Source organism: Durotheca rogersii (assembly GCF_024521655.1).
Source record: "Durotheca rogersii strain YMJ 92031201 chromosome Unknown GGS23scaffold_1, whole genome shotgun sequence".
Classification (NCBI taxonomy): Eukaryota; Fungi; Ascomycota; class Sordariomycetes; order Xylariales; family Xylariaceae; genus Durotheca; species Durotheca rogersii.
The window spans coordinates 1,125,544-1,139,600 of NW_026251232.1; the positions used below are offsets into that span (position 1 = coordinate 1,125,544).

The window sequence follows — 14,057 nt, forward strand, 5'->3', positions numbered from 1 at the left end:
TCGGGGACTTGCATTAAATATATATACCTCCTCCTATTGGGGGCGTATGTGTAGACGATAAAACTGGGGCGTTCGACCGAAAAGTGGAGTTTTTTCCCAGTTGTAGCTATGCGACTCCGTAGGCCACGGGAGAAGCAATAAGATACAGAGAGCGCATGTTGGCATACCATACCATCATGATGTCGGCGTATTATCTCTAACTTACTGTCGTTTTCTTACGAAGTCCTCGAAGGTTCGAGGAATGCACCATCGTTACGGATGACCAAGAGCGGATTAAGTTACTCTTTTCATTTACTCAGAGCAATACTGATCATGCTAGCAAAACCTCTTACTCTAGTCACCTCCCGTACAAGAATCTCCAGAGAGCGTCTTGTCAGTGTCGGGGAGGGTACGACTTAGAAGAGAGGGTGGGTATCTCAAGTCTCCGTCTTTCGCCGTGCCGCCATCGCCGCACGCAAAACAGTCGCCCAAACTCTAGCGCGCCCGCGCAACCTCCCGAGACCGGGAACGCGCACGACGCCTCAGAACACGTTTCGGAACCTGGAGCCGTAGTTCTCGACGGCGATGTCGTCGAGCTCCACGCCCTGCTCACCGTTTCCGTCTCCTTGCTCTCCGTCGCGGGGGGCGCCAGCGCCAGCGCCAGCGGGGCCGGACTGGTGGTCGAGGCGTCCGTTCTCCCAAATGAGGAACGACCGCTGTATCATGACCAGAAGGGCCAGGCCGAGCATGGCGATGGCGCAGAGCGACATGCCGTTGATGTAGCGGGGCCCCTCGCGTGCCGGGAAGATGTTCGTGCCCAGGAACGGTCCGCACTGGCCGACCAGGTTGATTATCACGATCGATAAGCCGCGTCGCGTATCGCTACCCTGGTTGTCTTCGTAGCGTAGGCACCGTCAGCATAGGTAAATAAGACTCCTACGAGAAAGAGAGAGAGATGGAGAGACACGATAGGTACTACCGGTAAAGGGGTGCGAGGAGGCGGGGCGAGGAGGGGGGGTTAGGGGGTTACTCACTTAGCGTCAATCCGAGAATGTTAGGAATCGTCGAGAAGACGCCGGCTGAGGCCAGGAAGGTGGCGAAGTAGCGAACCGCGACGGACTCGACAGTAGCCAGTACGATGTAACCCGTAGCTCCGACGATAGCGGCGGCGAAGATGATGAGACATCGCTGCTTTGTCCTGTCGGCGATCCAGGTAGTGACCAGAGCGGATACAAATGCGGCGAACGAAGGAGGGGCGGACAGGCCCTGCGCGTTGATGGAGGTGAAGCCCATGTCCTGGAGGAGAGCCGGGAGGAAGATGGGCAGGCTGGAGTAGCTGACGTTGCCGCAGAAGTACATGAAGGCGCAGATCCACACCTTCAAATCCAAAATGGCGGGCAGGATATCCCTGGGGTTGAACGCTCCGATCCTGGCGCTGCCGACGGTGCCGACCTGGCGCACACTTCTGGCCCTCACGATCTAGCGCTCCTCTAGGTTCAGGAACACGGCGTCCTCCGCAGAGTCGGGCAGGTAGTAAAGGGCGGCGATGGACATGGCCATGGCTGGCAGGCCCTCGACGACGAAGAGCAGACGCCACCCCCTGACGCGTGTGTATCCGTTGGTAATACCGTAGGCGAGGGCGCCCGCAAAGGTCGAGGCCAGCGGCGCGGCAGAGGCGAAGATGCCGCATCGGAAACCGATCTCGTGACGCAGGTAGAAGAACGACAGTAGATAGATGGCTCCGGGTCTAGGTTTGCTTCTGTGTCAGCAGCGAGAAGAGAGAAACGAGTTTAAGGGGGGGCGAAGCATGATCGTAGTCTTGAGACACGAAAAGGGGGGTGGGGTTCGTAGCTTACACGAAGCAGGCCTCAAGGATACCGAGGAAGAAGCGCAGTGCCATCAGGTCGGCCCAGGAGTGGGCGCAAGACTGGAAGATGGCGAAGCTAGCCCTTTATATAGCAAGGTCAGATACGACACGGGGAAGGTAATCCATGATAAAGGGGTACGAGGTTTCCAACTTACCAGCAAAACACAATGGTGGCTGAGAGATGGTGCGGCTTGACGATCTTCCAGAGCAGAGCGGTGGGTTCAAAGATGACGTAGGCGATGTAAAAGATGTTAAACAGCCACTGGTACTGCTCCTCGTTGTCGAAACCGAGGTCCTCATCCATGCCGGCGATGTGGGCATTGGCAATGTTTCCGCGATCAAGGAAGGTTATCATGCCTACACATGGCAAAGTGAGGATTATCGGACCGCCGTCAGCGCTATTCCATTGCAAGGGAAGGAGCAGGAGAGGGAGATGGGAACTGTGGAGCAGCAGTGCTTACAAAGGACGAAGAGAAGCGTCATGAGGTGACGGTCCAACTTGCGAACGACCTGGGCCTCCTGCTGAGCCGTGAAACTGACGACCGGAGCGTTATTCTGAGAAGAGGCTGGAGGCACATTCGCGCCGTCATCAGCCTCTAAGCGGCCCACCATGTTGAATGCCACACTGGGTGCATGTTCACGGGCCTCGTGATGGTCCGGAGTGTCATCACCACCAACCCTGTCGTTGGCAGACATGATTTGTGCAGATACCAATCATGGGAAAGGGGAGTGTTAATTAATTGGACGAACCGCGGCGAATCGCGAAAGTAGAGTTGCGGCGGATTGCAAGCACGGCGGTCGAGATGGAAGAGGTTGTCCAGTCCTTGCAGATGAGGGAGGAAGGAGAGAGGAGGGAAATAAAGAGAGGAAGACGGCAGCCAGACGGGACAGTGCAATATTGAATGAGATTCGGTGAATAGCTACTAGAGGAAGGAAGTAATCATAATAAAAACACTAAGTCACTTGTTCAGCTGGATATCACGACCGCGCCGTCGCACAGCAACAGAACGAGTCTGGGACAATGAGAAGTTGAGAGCAGCGACAGTAACAGCAACAGAGATGTTAACAACTCAACGACGTGATTCAATTCTCCCGTTGGGATTTTTCTCAGGAATTGCTACTAATATCACTAGGCCGAAAGTGATGATGCTAACAAATAGAAGTTTTACACTATCTGGTATAACAACTCTGCTGTGATATTTTGTATATTAATAGTTGTTGTCTCCGAGTTACTTACCAATGCACGGACATGTATCTGAGTTTGCTACCGCCTCCAATTTCAGGTCGCCGGCCTCTCTAAATGCAGACACAAATGAATCAAATAGCTACTGAAGTTATCCCATAATGTTGCTTGCTAATAATATTCCTTACCGCCCGCAGGTGAAGTGGGAGTGAAGCTGTGAATATGAAGCAGGTAAGAAGGAGATGGGTATAATAGTTTATAGCTACCGCTGACTGAGGCTATAGATGTGTATAGCAGCGCAGCGTACTAGCACATACCTAGGTACATTAAGCTAATCACAACATATCTCTCAGCAAGGAGACCTAAAAGCTGCAATACTGGAACACGGAGGTCAATAACTATCCGGTGTTAGCGAGTTAATGTTGGCGAGTTTTTATTGTCTATAACTACATAATTTGCCTATATTAGTCTGGAGTCTATTATCGTCACAGACTTGTCAACTCTCGGATAAACATTGCTGATACCACCAACCCGGCATAGGTACGTGCAGCGGCATAGCCAGGGTAGTCGAAGGAACCACACACCAAGAGACACAACTGCAAGACATACCCTTTTTGATCGGATACTGTGTGTAACGTCCTGAATAGATGCCTCTTACCGCTCGCATGTAATACCCAATCCTGCCAACCGAGTAGGAAACATGGCCGGAAGAGGTAGGCAGGCATACTCCCTCAGCCCCCCCCCCGGCTCCCGGCTCCCGGCTGTGCTATTACTGGCTTTGGGGTGTCTGCTCCCTCGAGTGATGCAGGGAACATGGATGCTCAACCCCCCTCCCCTTCAAGAACCAACCCCGGAGCCCGAGTACAAAGACCCAGGGCTCGTTTCCCCGAGGTTGTTTAGCAGCAGCAGCAGCAAGCATATTATGATGGAGATACTACGCCAACCTGCCTACGCTTACCTACCTGCCTACATACATACACACATACACACGCACACATACATATTACATACGTACCTACATAGGGAGCACAGCGGCACGGGTGTTGTGTTCTTCGGCCCACAGTGGTCCGAGAACCATTCCTTCGCAGCTACAATCTAATCTGATCTGCGCTCTGCATGAGGACATAAGTACACCCACCTATCACGTCGGCACCCTCCGCCGGCAGAAGGATGCTCTGTATGCCGGTGTGTGTGTGTGTATCTGTGTGTGTCTGTGTCTGTGTGTTTGTGTGTGTCTACGTGCGTGTCTGTGTCTGTGTGTCTACACGCATACGTGCGTGTCTGCGTATCCGCGCGAGCGCGCGCTGCGGGCGTTGGGCCGGCGGTGGGGGCTACAATACCACACCGTACCGGCAATCCTTCTCATATAACGCCCAGTTGACGCGATCCATAAGCGCCCCCATCGCCATTGGATCTCCACGTACTCGGTCACCAATCACAGCCGCGGCGGACCTGCTACCGTCGTATCCTGTTTCTGTTATCCTGAACCTGCTCGTCCCCCCCCCCCCTCCCCCTTATGAATATAGCCCTGATTTTTTTTTCTTTTTTTTTCCTTCCCGCCTTGGCTGAAAAAGCTTAAACCAAGCCTGCTTCCCGTCCGGGCCCGCAAGCGAGCCGATCTCCCATGTTTCTTGTTGTGCTCACTCGCTGCGCTGTACGGTGCGTTGTTATGCCTGGCCCGCCTGCGTATAACCTACCTACCTACCTACATACAACCTACCTGTGTACGGACCTATGTATGGACCTACCTATGTAATACCTGTATGTACGCGTATGTAGGTGCCTACACAGTGAGTATGGCCGAAAGGTGCGAAGCCGTATGCACCCGTTCAGAATTTACCTGCCCCTTTCAAGCGCTGCCCTGCCCTGTCTTCCCGTCCTCGGTCGTCTGCTCCACTTCCTATTCCTTTCATCCCTCCTACCCATCTTCCGATTGCCCATGTTTTTCGCATGCTGTGTTGTCCGTAGGCAGGCGGGTGGGTAAGGTGAAGGCGGATGTTCAGGTTTCCAAGGAACTCGTAGCAACAGGAGCCGAAGACAGGATAACTAACCACCACCACTACACCTCCCCCCCCTCTCTTCCTCCCCCCCTTTTTTTTCCCTTTTTCCCTCTCTCTCTCTCTCTCTCTCGCAGTTCCCGGCTTGCGCATCCGTTCGCCAGGCGCCGTGACACAGAGAGATCCGTTGTTAAACCACCGGCTGCAGCCTGCGATGCGTCCGGCTAGGAGCGGACATGCGCGCGCTGAGTAGGCAGTAGGTAATAATACCGGCATAATCCAGAGGACAGAATAATACCGACGGCCTTGTTGCTTGCTGCCATGATATGCCAGATGTGCCCCAACTTCTGTCGATAGGCACCGCCTGCGTGCCACACATTGCACGCTACACGCTAATACCTACCTACATGTCTGGGATGCATGTCTGACCTCGCCTTCGGTTGTTAGCTGCTCGCGCTCGATTGCATCAACATCCGGAGAGAGCCCAATGGACCGGCTACGTAGCCGTGCGTGCCCTGTATTATCCCGCGTATGCCATCATACGCCGTCCTTCTGCCCCGTGAAGCCCAAGCAAGCAAGCACGTCAGGCAGCTCGCTTCAAAAGGCGTTGCGCCGCGGGTATTCTGCATCTGGGGAGAGAGTTTTGTCTTGCCCACCCCTTGGCCCGTACCTGACCTACACGAGGTTCGGTAATGGTGATGAAGATCGCTTCGATCAACGTACGAGCCAATGGCGGCGGGCATTTCCCCCCCCCCTTCTCCTCTCCCCCGTGGCAAACGGTTCCCCGGGAGCGAGGCACTTCCCGCGGCCCTCCACCAGGCAGAATAGTGCCTTGTGATACACCTTCAAGTAGCCATGTCATCCGTCGCGTACAATCGTACCCTCCGTAGACGCCGGTCCCTCTTGAAAAGGCCACCCGCATCCCCCCTCTTAAGCTGGATGGGGATGTTAAACGCGAAAATCACATTTAACAACCCACCGGGAGTTCGGAAACGTTCGAGCTAGTCCCCTCTTCCTGTGTAAATGCCTTCCCGCCTCCGCTGGAAAACCTAACCGATCCTGGTACGAGATCTGCAGACGTTTTTGAGTGGCTGCGGGGATCCTCGACAAGGTCGGCGACCGAAGAAATGTCTTCCCCGGCCCTCGAACCAGAGCGGGAGCCACCGCTCGACGGAACCAGGCTGCCTGAGCTCTGGGGGGGCTGCCTGATCGCCTTCCTCGTCATCAACGATGTATCTACTACCGGCAGAGTATGGGGCACGTGGAAGTCCGTGGGGAGCCGCCGGCTGGTCGTGGCCGAGGAAGTCCTGATCATTGCCAGCAGAGTCAGTTCTGGTTCGCTATTATGCAGGGCAACACCTGTCCGTCGAGAAAATTTTCACCTCTAACAGTGGTGGTCAGGTGTTCGTGAATGTTATCATGGCAAATCTCCCGGTATCGACCCACCAGTTATGGACTCGGCCTTCAGACCTGGACCATCAACTTCCGCGATCCAGACCATCCGGCGAATCTATCCAATCCTTTCGAGGTAATTGAGTACGTGAAGCGGAGCAAGAAACCCGTGGTTGGCTCCCTCCAAACATATTAGACGGCTAGCCGAGTTGTCCGCGGGTTAAAAAAAAAAAGGATGTCTGGATTACCGCGGTTCTCATGGCAAGCTTCTTGACCTGCGTCAGGATGCTACTGCTCGTCCTCTATAGGCTGTTGTTCCTGGTAGGAAACTCGAGACTAATATTACGCGTCTTTTAGTGGTGCAGCTTCGTCGACATCGTCCTCTGGTTCCTGAGTGCTACAGCGTTCTACATCTCTGAGTGTCAGCCGGCGCAGTGGTGCTTCCCGCGTTGTTTCGCCCAGTAGCTGTGTTTAACGTTTTGCTGCCTCTAATATTCAGTCTCATCTCGGACTTTAGCCTCCTGCTGCTGTCGATCTGGGCTATCTCCATGTTGAGGCTCAGCCAGACTAAGAGGCGGCCGTCTTCGGCATCGGCCTGGTTGCCTGGTTGCTGGAGCTAGCTCGTATCCTGGTGCTTCTCATCGACACAGCTGATAAAGAAGACCCAGGCTGTGGGTCGTATAATCATGTTGTTGCCTCCCCTGCCCGGCCCATACGTAGGGTTATAATAATAATACGGCTACTTACCGGCGCGCCAACAGACGGTGTCGCCGTGTTCCTGATATCTATGGCTGCCGCGGAGGCGACGGCAGTGGTGTGTGCATGCCTGCCCATAATAGTCACACCTCAGCTTGTCTGGAGACTCGGAGGCAAGGTTCGAACCAGCGCCCGTAAGTATTTTCAACAAGGACGCGGCCTAGACGTCGTCTAAGAGATGTGACGCCCGTAGGTTTGAGCGCGCCACTAGTCTCACTCGCGTGTGCCCCATATTATTGGTGGCGGTCGGGCCCTCCGAGATCGATGGTGTCCGCGATGACGATGTCCCCCTCAACAGCGTCAAGATCACGGGGAACCCGGGTTTGCAAAGAAGCAGATGTGGTGGCACCTCCGGCGACGCACGACGCCACCACGGAGATCTGGAGGACAAGCCCGAACACCCATATTTGCTACCACAAACCCGCGATGGTAAGTAGACTAGTCGACCGAGGAGCTAAGCTAGCCTCAAGGCTGCCGGGTGATATCTACGTGCACACCGATATTCAGGTCCAGGTAGGGAATCTGATGTAAGAAGCGGATGCTCGGTAGAAACGTTGTAATACCAGCAAGGTTGTGATACGCGTAGTATTTCCCTTCTTTAATAGTCTTTCCCGCATCGCGACGAGTTCGATAGTAATTCTAGGCCGTCCTCGTCATTAACGAGACCACAGCCGTTGTTCCGGCCTAGGTGTGATATCTTGAGTAGAGAATCCATTACACGTGTTATGTCGCGATATGTGGTACTTACGCCTAGCATATTTGTGTTCTACGAAGTCAGCATATTGACCTAGTGCCTATGTTAGGTATGTTATGGCCGACATGGCTCCGTGAAATCGACGGGCAAGACATCGTACCTATCGGATCAAGCCTGCGGCCATGCCTATGGGCATTTCCGTCCTAGACGCAGTCGTCAGTTGTAGCGCTTAGCGAGTTAGTAGGCATTAATATTTCCTTAGGGCCTGAGACATAGGTAGCATGGTCTCGGTGTTGGTGGCCACTATACCTACTGCTGACGGGCCTGCCGCCTGGGCCGAGTGCTGGCAGAGTCGTGTGCATGTGAAATTTGGGCGAGCGCTGCGCAATGTCATGTCCCGGACCCGTCGTGGCCTCGGTGTAGCACCCATCCGCTGCCGGTAGGCGGTCAAGTCATTCAATTCCACATCCAGGGGACAACGTTGAGCGTTGCAGCTCCTGCAGCTGACACTCTGCAGCATCCGTGTCATTTATGATGCATCCTTACGCCTGATCCGAGCGCGGATACCTGTCCTTATCTCTCGGTTTCCGCGCGAGCTCTCGATGACGCTCTCCGGAGGCTCGTAGCCCTCGGCGGATATGCTTCCGGGGAGGGCGCTCTCAGGAGCGTAGTAGCCGGCGGCCTTGACATGGTCCCTGCGCGCATTGTGCTGGGCATCTTCCATGCTGGCGCGCACGACCTCCCTGCTCTCGGACATGATTACGTCTTTGTAGTTACGGCCGTCTTCCCACGGTCGTGCCAGTGGCGTTCGTGGACCCAATATCACACTCCCGGGCGCCGGCGGCGTCGAACTTGTCGATTCCTCCGGACGCACGACCCTGCTGGGCGAGCTCGCATGTGCCCTGGACCGCCGACGTGCTCGAAGTGCTGGCCGTGGGGTTGCCTGGCACGTCTCGTTGGCGGCAGTGAGGCGCAAGAGAGGGTGGAGGGGGTGGGCCCTCGTCTGCACCCATCCATTACCCGCTACGGGAATCAAGGTCACCGCCCTCCTGGGGGGGGAAAGGGGGGGCATGCCCGCCGTAGCCGGCGTTGGCACTTGGAATCCTTGTCGTATCGAAGCTCAGCGTCGGGGAACTTCTGGTCAACTCTCGTATCGACACCAGATTCGTCATTCGGGGAAGTCTCATGCACTCCGGTCTTGGCTTCATACGTGTTCAGGTCCTTCTCGGCCTGGTTGGCGATGTCGCGCAGAGTTTCAGACGACGGTGGTATCTCGGCTTGAGAATGTGGCTGGGGGTTGGGGCATCCGGTTGGATGATGGTCCTGATGGCTTGGGGCTGGATAGTCCTCTTTAGGTAGGCAGATGTAGATGTGACAGACGGTAGTCCCAGAGGGTTAAGCCGCGACGGGCTGCGTGGGCTTCAGCAGCAGACCTGTATTTTGTGCAGCTTCCCGCTTATCATTCAACTCGCCCGCGCTCGCCTCGAGCCTGGACAGATGACGTCACAACGGCCATCGCGATCGGAACCGCCATCGTGAAATCGTCGGGTCCGATTTTCCAGCGGCTTAGCACCTGAAACGGCATTCCGAGCGCCAACATGGGCAGCTCCGAGTTCAGAGGCTGTTTTGACCACATCACATCGCACTCTCTCTCAGGCACACGGACAGGGCATACACGGCCTTGCGCTAATATCGTCGCTCTCTATTGTAGTCAATTGTCTCCCAGGCAATAATAACCTCTGAGTCTGTCCGATTTTCCTACTCTATCTCTTGTCCCATGTCTGATATGCCCGTTCCTCGTCGTTGCGATTACGGGATCAACCGATCTAAGTCAATTCGGTCTGGCTTTGTGACCACCTTGTGGCCGGTGACTTGGTTACTGAAGTTCCACCAGCCGTTCAGGTGCCGAGATATCCAACCCCTTCCTACATGCGATGACAGGTCCACCCTGATAGAAAACACTAGGTAAGCTGATCTGTGTTGCTCTCTTATCCCCCCCTCCCCCCTCTCCCCCTTTCGCCTACCATCGCGTACCGGGGTCTTATACGTAGGTAGGTAGTTCACGCCCAAGAAAGCCCTCTCTCGCTGCGCTGACACTTCACCGCGGAACTAAGAGGGCGTTACCCGGGATATAAGTTGTGCTGTGCCGTTGTCACCGGCTGCGTATGAGGTGCGAGTTTCCTCTCCGGCTCGTGTTGTGTTATTCTGAAATCGTCTACTGAGAAAATTCCGAATTACTTAGGCCGAGCCAATTAGATAACAGGATTCTCCAAGCTTGCAAAGAGCCTCGTGTCGAGCATGACATGCCCCCTGGCGGTGGGATGAATAATTATGGCCTGACGTAGCGAATGGGGCGCCCCATAATACGAGAGACATCGTTGTCGTGTCCAAGGTTTTATTCCTCGCAGCCAATCGGACTTCCTACAGTATTAGTCCCTGGTATTCGAGGATGCCTTTCACGTCTCGGAGACAGTTGCTATAGGCTTTTGAGGTTTCAGAGCATGTAAGTTTATCAAAGATTACCAATCGAGTACCGATGCGCGCCTCTTGTTTTTCACAGCTCGCTATAGAGCCGGCGGCTGCTTATTTCGAGAAAACAGACCTCCGTAGGCCTTGGCTGTAGACCTTGGTTGCACGAGCGTCGTAAGCTATCGCAGGATTAAATTATGTGACTTAATAATACTAGTAAGATAGCATACCTAGGTACCGCCGATTACGCGACGCTGTGTTGTTCTTAAGCTTCGATGATGACAACACAAGTCTTAACATTGAGCAATAGTTGTTCAAGGCCAGTCTTGTGTCCAGAATATATTAACAAAACCCGCCTCTCCTTTTCTGAAATTCCATTTCGTTGCTTCCTGCCCTGCCTGGTATCTCTGCGTCTTCCTGGGTTTCTCTTCCCTTTGTGGTATTATCATTAATATTGGAAAACGCACCCTCCTCAATCTTGCGTCCTTGGAACTCGTCTCATCAATGTTAACTCATAACTCGTTGAATATGTATTTACGTGCGGTATTCGCCGGGGACACCAGGAATACCGCTGTGCGAGTCTAAGTCAATGCCCAACCTTTCCGGATCTGCCCGGCAATGAATCCTTCCTCAGGGGGTCGACTGAGGGCGAAGAGCACGGCCGCGTGGACTCGGAGCCGAAACACTCAGGATTCGCCAGACGTCGCATCTCCGGAATGCAGCTCCCGGAGCAGCGGGCATGTCGGGATAGAGATCCGCCGAAGGTACCGTAGCGTGGTCCCTGGTTCAAGTGTAGCTTCTTCTACGGCTAGAGTCCGATTGTAGTAAGGGGCAGCTGAAGAGAAATATATTATAAACCGCATCTCCTCGACGGAGGATTCGAAAAGGCTCTTCTTATTTCGCTAAAAGTTCCTACCTAGGTGCATTGCCGAAAGGTCTGCAAGAAACCAGTCGTGCAGGGTCCTTCCCTAATATACCTACCTATAATAACCAGGTACCCTAGACGCTATTAATTCTGCTTTTGGAGTTGATCGTGTTGAGAGTGTCAATATCTTCTGGAACCCATCCACTGGCCCAACCGCAATTGATAGAAATCAAAAGACATAACATTTCCCGATCCGACAGCCCGTCGTTCCGCGCCGAGATTCTCGGCCGCGGCCCACTCACTAGACAAACTCCGAGACCCTCCTGGCGTATACTGAAGAGCAATACGTAAGATATTAGGCATCAATCCCGACGGTGTTTTTTTTCCTGCGGCCACCGGCCATACGCATCCGTCGCTCGTCGCCCTGAGGCCCATCGACTCGCACCCTCCCCTGCCCATGAATCCAGGAAACGATGCATGCGGTCTGATTTCCCGGGCGAGACCGAGGACGGCTGAGAAATTCGCGGGGGATGCTAAAGAGGATTGGCATCAAAGCAAATTTCTGGCCTTGGTGATCGATCCCTCATTCGCCCGTAGCCGAGAGAGAGGCCGGCACATGACCCGATGTGTCTGCCTGTTGGATGGAATATCCCGATATGACGCCGAACCGAAGACCTAGCCAGCCCTGGCAACCAGGGCCCATAGATTTCGCAACATTTTCACGTCCATGTAGTGGGCGGTTCGGCATTGGCTAGCTTTCTTTTACACGGACATTCCGCGATGACGGGAGGCGTGAGCACCTCGTGGGTTTTATCCGGATTATCTTAGTGGTGGCACCCTTCCACGGCTTAGCCTAGACCGAGTTAGTTAAAGGAGAAAGTGATAGATGACATCCTGGCAAAGAGGTGCCATGATAAAAGGGGGGAAAAGCTTCTTCTCGGCTGCTACGCTGGTATGTAACAGTATCGATGAAGCGTAGGTGAGTTGCATATTGGTTTGTTGGACTAATGCTGAGGGAGGCTGGCGCTAATACGACCACCCCCTCCCCCCTTCGCGATCACTGATCTGCAAAGGCCGGAGAAACGTCAAATACGCCAGAAGGGCTTTATCCCGATCCCAACTCTTCCGCCACGGCTCCTCGGCTCCACGATACCATCACAAAACGACCCGATAGGTGATGCCGTTGTCCTCCTCAGCCACGGTTCGAAATCTTCGGGTAAAGAACCGCCCCTACAGTGCAAATTATCCGGGAGCTAAGCTAAATTTGAAACTGGTCCGGCCACAACCATAAAAGAAAAACAATGCGCCTATGTACCTAGTTGTCCCGACTATTTAACCAAGAGTGCGCACCGTTGGGATTTGAAGCGCGGGTGAACGATGCCGTCATGCAATGAGGCGCTCCGTTTCTACGAAAGCCAGCCCTACCCTCAGCTAAGCCTGCCGAGCTCGACCTCGAGCTAAGCGTGAGGCAAGCTGGTAGCTGAACTCGGTCGCTGAGTCCCTACTGTATAGCAGATCTCGATTTCGAGCAAACTTTTCTTCGAATCTGCAATTCAACTGGCCTCTCGCCGATGAGCTTGATAGCAGGCGACTAGGGCAGCGGTCGTCCTGGCTTGCGGAGCTGCGAATCAAAGCGTGGGGAGTCCTTACCCGCACCCTGGTGATCGTCATAAGAGCTCGACGACTAAGCACGACGTAAGCTGGTACCCCGGTGCTGGACCGCATTCATTTATCGTACGATAGCGACTGAGCTGTGACTTGTCAACTTTGATCCTGAGCTTGTAACGACCTCAATGTTTGCCGGTCCTATACCCACCGTATACTGCAGCCCCTACTGCGCAGTCACCTCGATCCGAGCATGGCCCGACCCGAGGGCTTACGAGCGAAGTCCTAATGGTTGGTCTCGTAGGTCCATCCTAGGGAAGCACAATGCCTTTCTAAGAAAAATACTGGCAGAGAAGGGCAGGAGGGAGGGGAGGTCCGGGGCCATTTCTCCGTGTGCGGCAAATGAGACTCGGTGGGGAGGAAAGGGGGGGGGGGCGAGAATGTTTGAAGATGGGAGCACTTCGATGCCGCCTGCTTTGCGAGTTTGAGATTCGCCCCAAAGTCTCGGAAAGTAGGCGGCGTCGAAGTGCTCCCATCGACATCGCAGTCCTACGGACGGACGATGGGACCCCCTTGGTCCGGCTGGTCGAACTGGCAAGAGAAGGCCGTGTGCGGGGGGGCATTTTTGTCAATCCTAAACCCAATCGTAATCAGCTTGTCAGATCTGCAACAGGGATCTAGAGGCGTTTTAGCCGGAGTCGGTTGGCTCTGTTCGCTTATATCTCGTAGACTCGTCCAGGTACTTGGGCATCTTGGCTACGCTGCTGTGGGGCCAGGATGGAGCGTGGCCTGCCTATCAAAGCACACTCGACTCGCCGCCAATGGCACGGGTGTGTCCTCGACTTGCTTGCCGTCTGCGTACATACTGTACTTGAGATACTGGGAGGGCATTGGGGGGGGGGGGGGGGGGGACTGCTTGACCGGTCTTCCGCTGTGGATGGAATCCCTAGGTAGCTCGAGACCACACCAGACGGCAGCAAGCGACCTATGGAAGCAGGCAGCCCTCACAGATCGGTCGGTTTACGAGGCCTGGGCAATCGAGGGAACGAGCGGTATACGGAAAATGATAGCGCCCCCCCTCCCCTCAGTGGAATGATATTCCCAGGAAAGGGAGGAGGAGCCTCTGAATCACCGGGGTGTGCCCATGCCAAAAAGAAAGAAAAAAAGAAACCAATACGCATGCTATATGTTGGGGAAACGCGTATGCTGCACGGCTGGTCAAAAATAGAATAGCGGGCTGGCTCGAACGA

At 54.5% G+C, this 14,057-nt stretch overlaps 3 protein-coding genes across 3 annotated transcripts; 1 reads left to right on the plus strand and 2 right to left on the minus strand.

Annotated features, from left to right (window-relative positions):
• Positions 1–521: 521 nt before the first annotated feature.
• On the minus strand, positions 522–2,542 carry GGS23DRAFT_591939 (MFS general substrate transporter; the record flags this gene model as incomplete). Its single annotated transcript, XM_051517801.1, has 6 exons — positions 522–874; positions 1,014–1,431; positions 1,486–1,726; positions 1,836–1,928; positions 2,002–2,203; positions 2,308–2,542. The coding sequence occupies 6 exons, from the start codon at positions 2,540–2,542 to the stop codon at positions 522–524; spliced, it is 1,542 nt and encodes a 513-aa protein (XP_051376853.1).
• Positions 2,543–6,153: 3,611 nt separating this feature from the next.
• On the plus strand, positions 6,154–6,883 carry GGS23DRAFT_591940 (uncharacterized protein; the record flags this gene model as incomplete). The annotated part of the gene is made up of 3 exons (XM_051517802.1): positions 6,154–6,351; positions 6,495–6,590; positions 6,776–6,883. The coding sequence occupies 3 exons, from the start codon at positions 6,154–6,156 to the stop codon at positions 6,881–6,883; spliced, it is 402 nt and encodes a 133-aa protein (XP_051376854.1).
• A 1,514-nt stretch (positions 6,884–8,397) lies between these two features.
• Positions 8,398–9,504, minus strand: GGS23DRAFT_591941 (uncharacterized protein; the record flags this gene model as incomplete). The annotated part of the gene is made up of 3 exons (XM_051517803.1): positions 8,398–8,770; positions 8,965–9,158; positions 9,376–9,504. The coding sequence occupies 3 exons, from the start codon at positions 9,502–9,504 to the stop codon at positions 8,398–8,400; spliced, it is 696 nt and encodes a 231-aa protein (XP_051376855.1).
• Between the last annotated feature and the right edge of the window lie 4,553 nt (positions 9,505–14,057).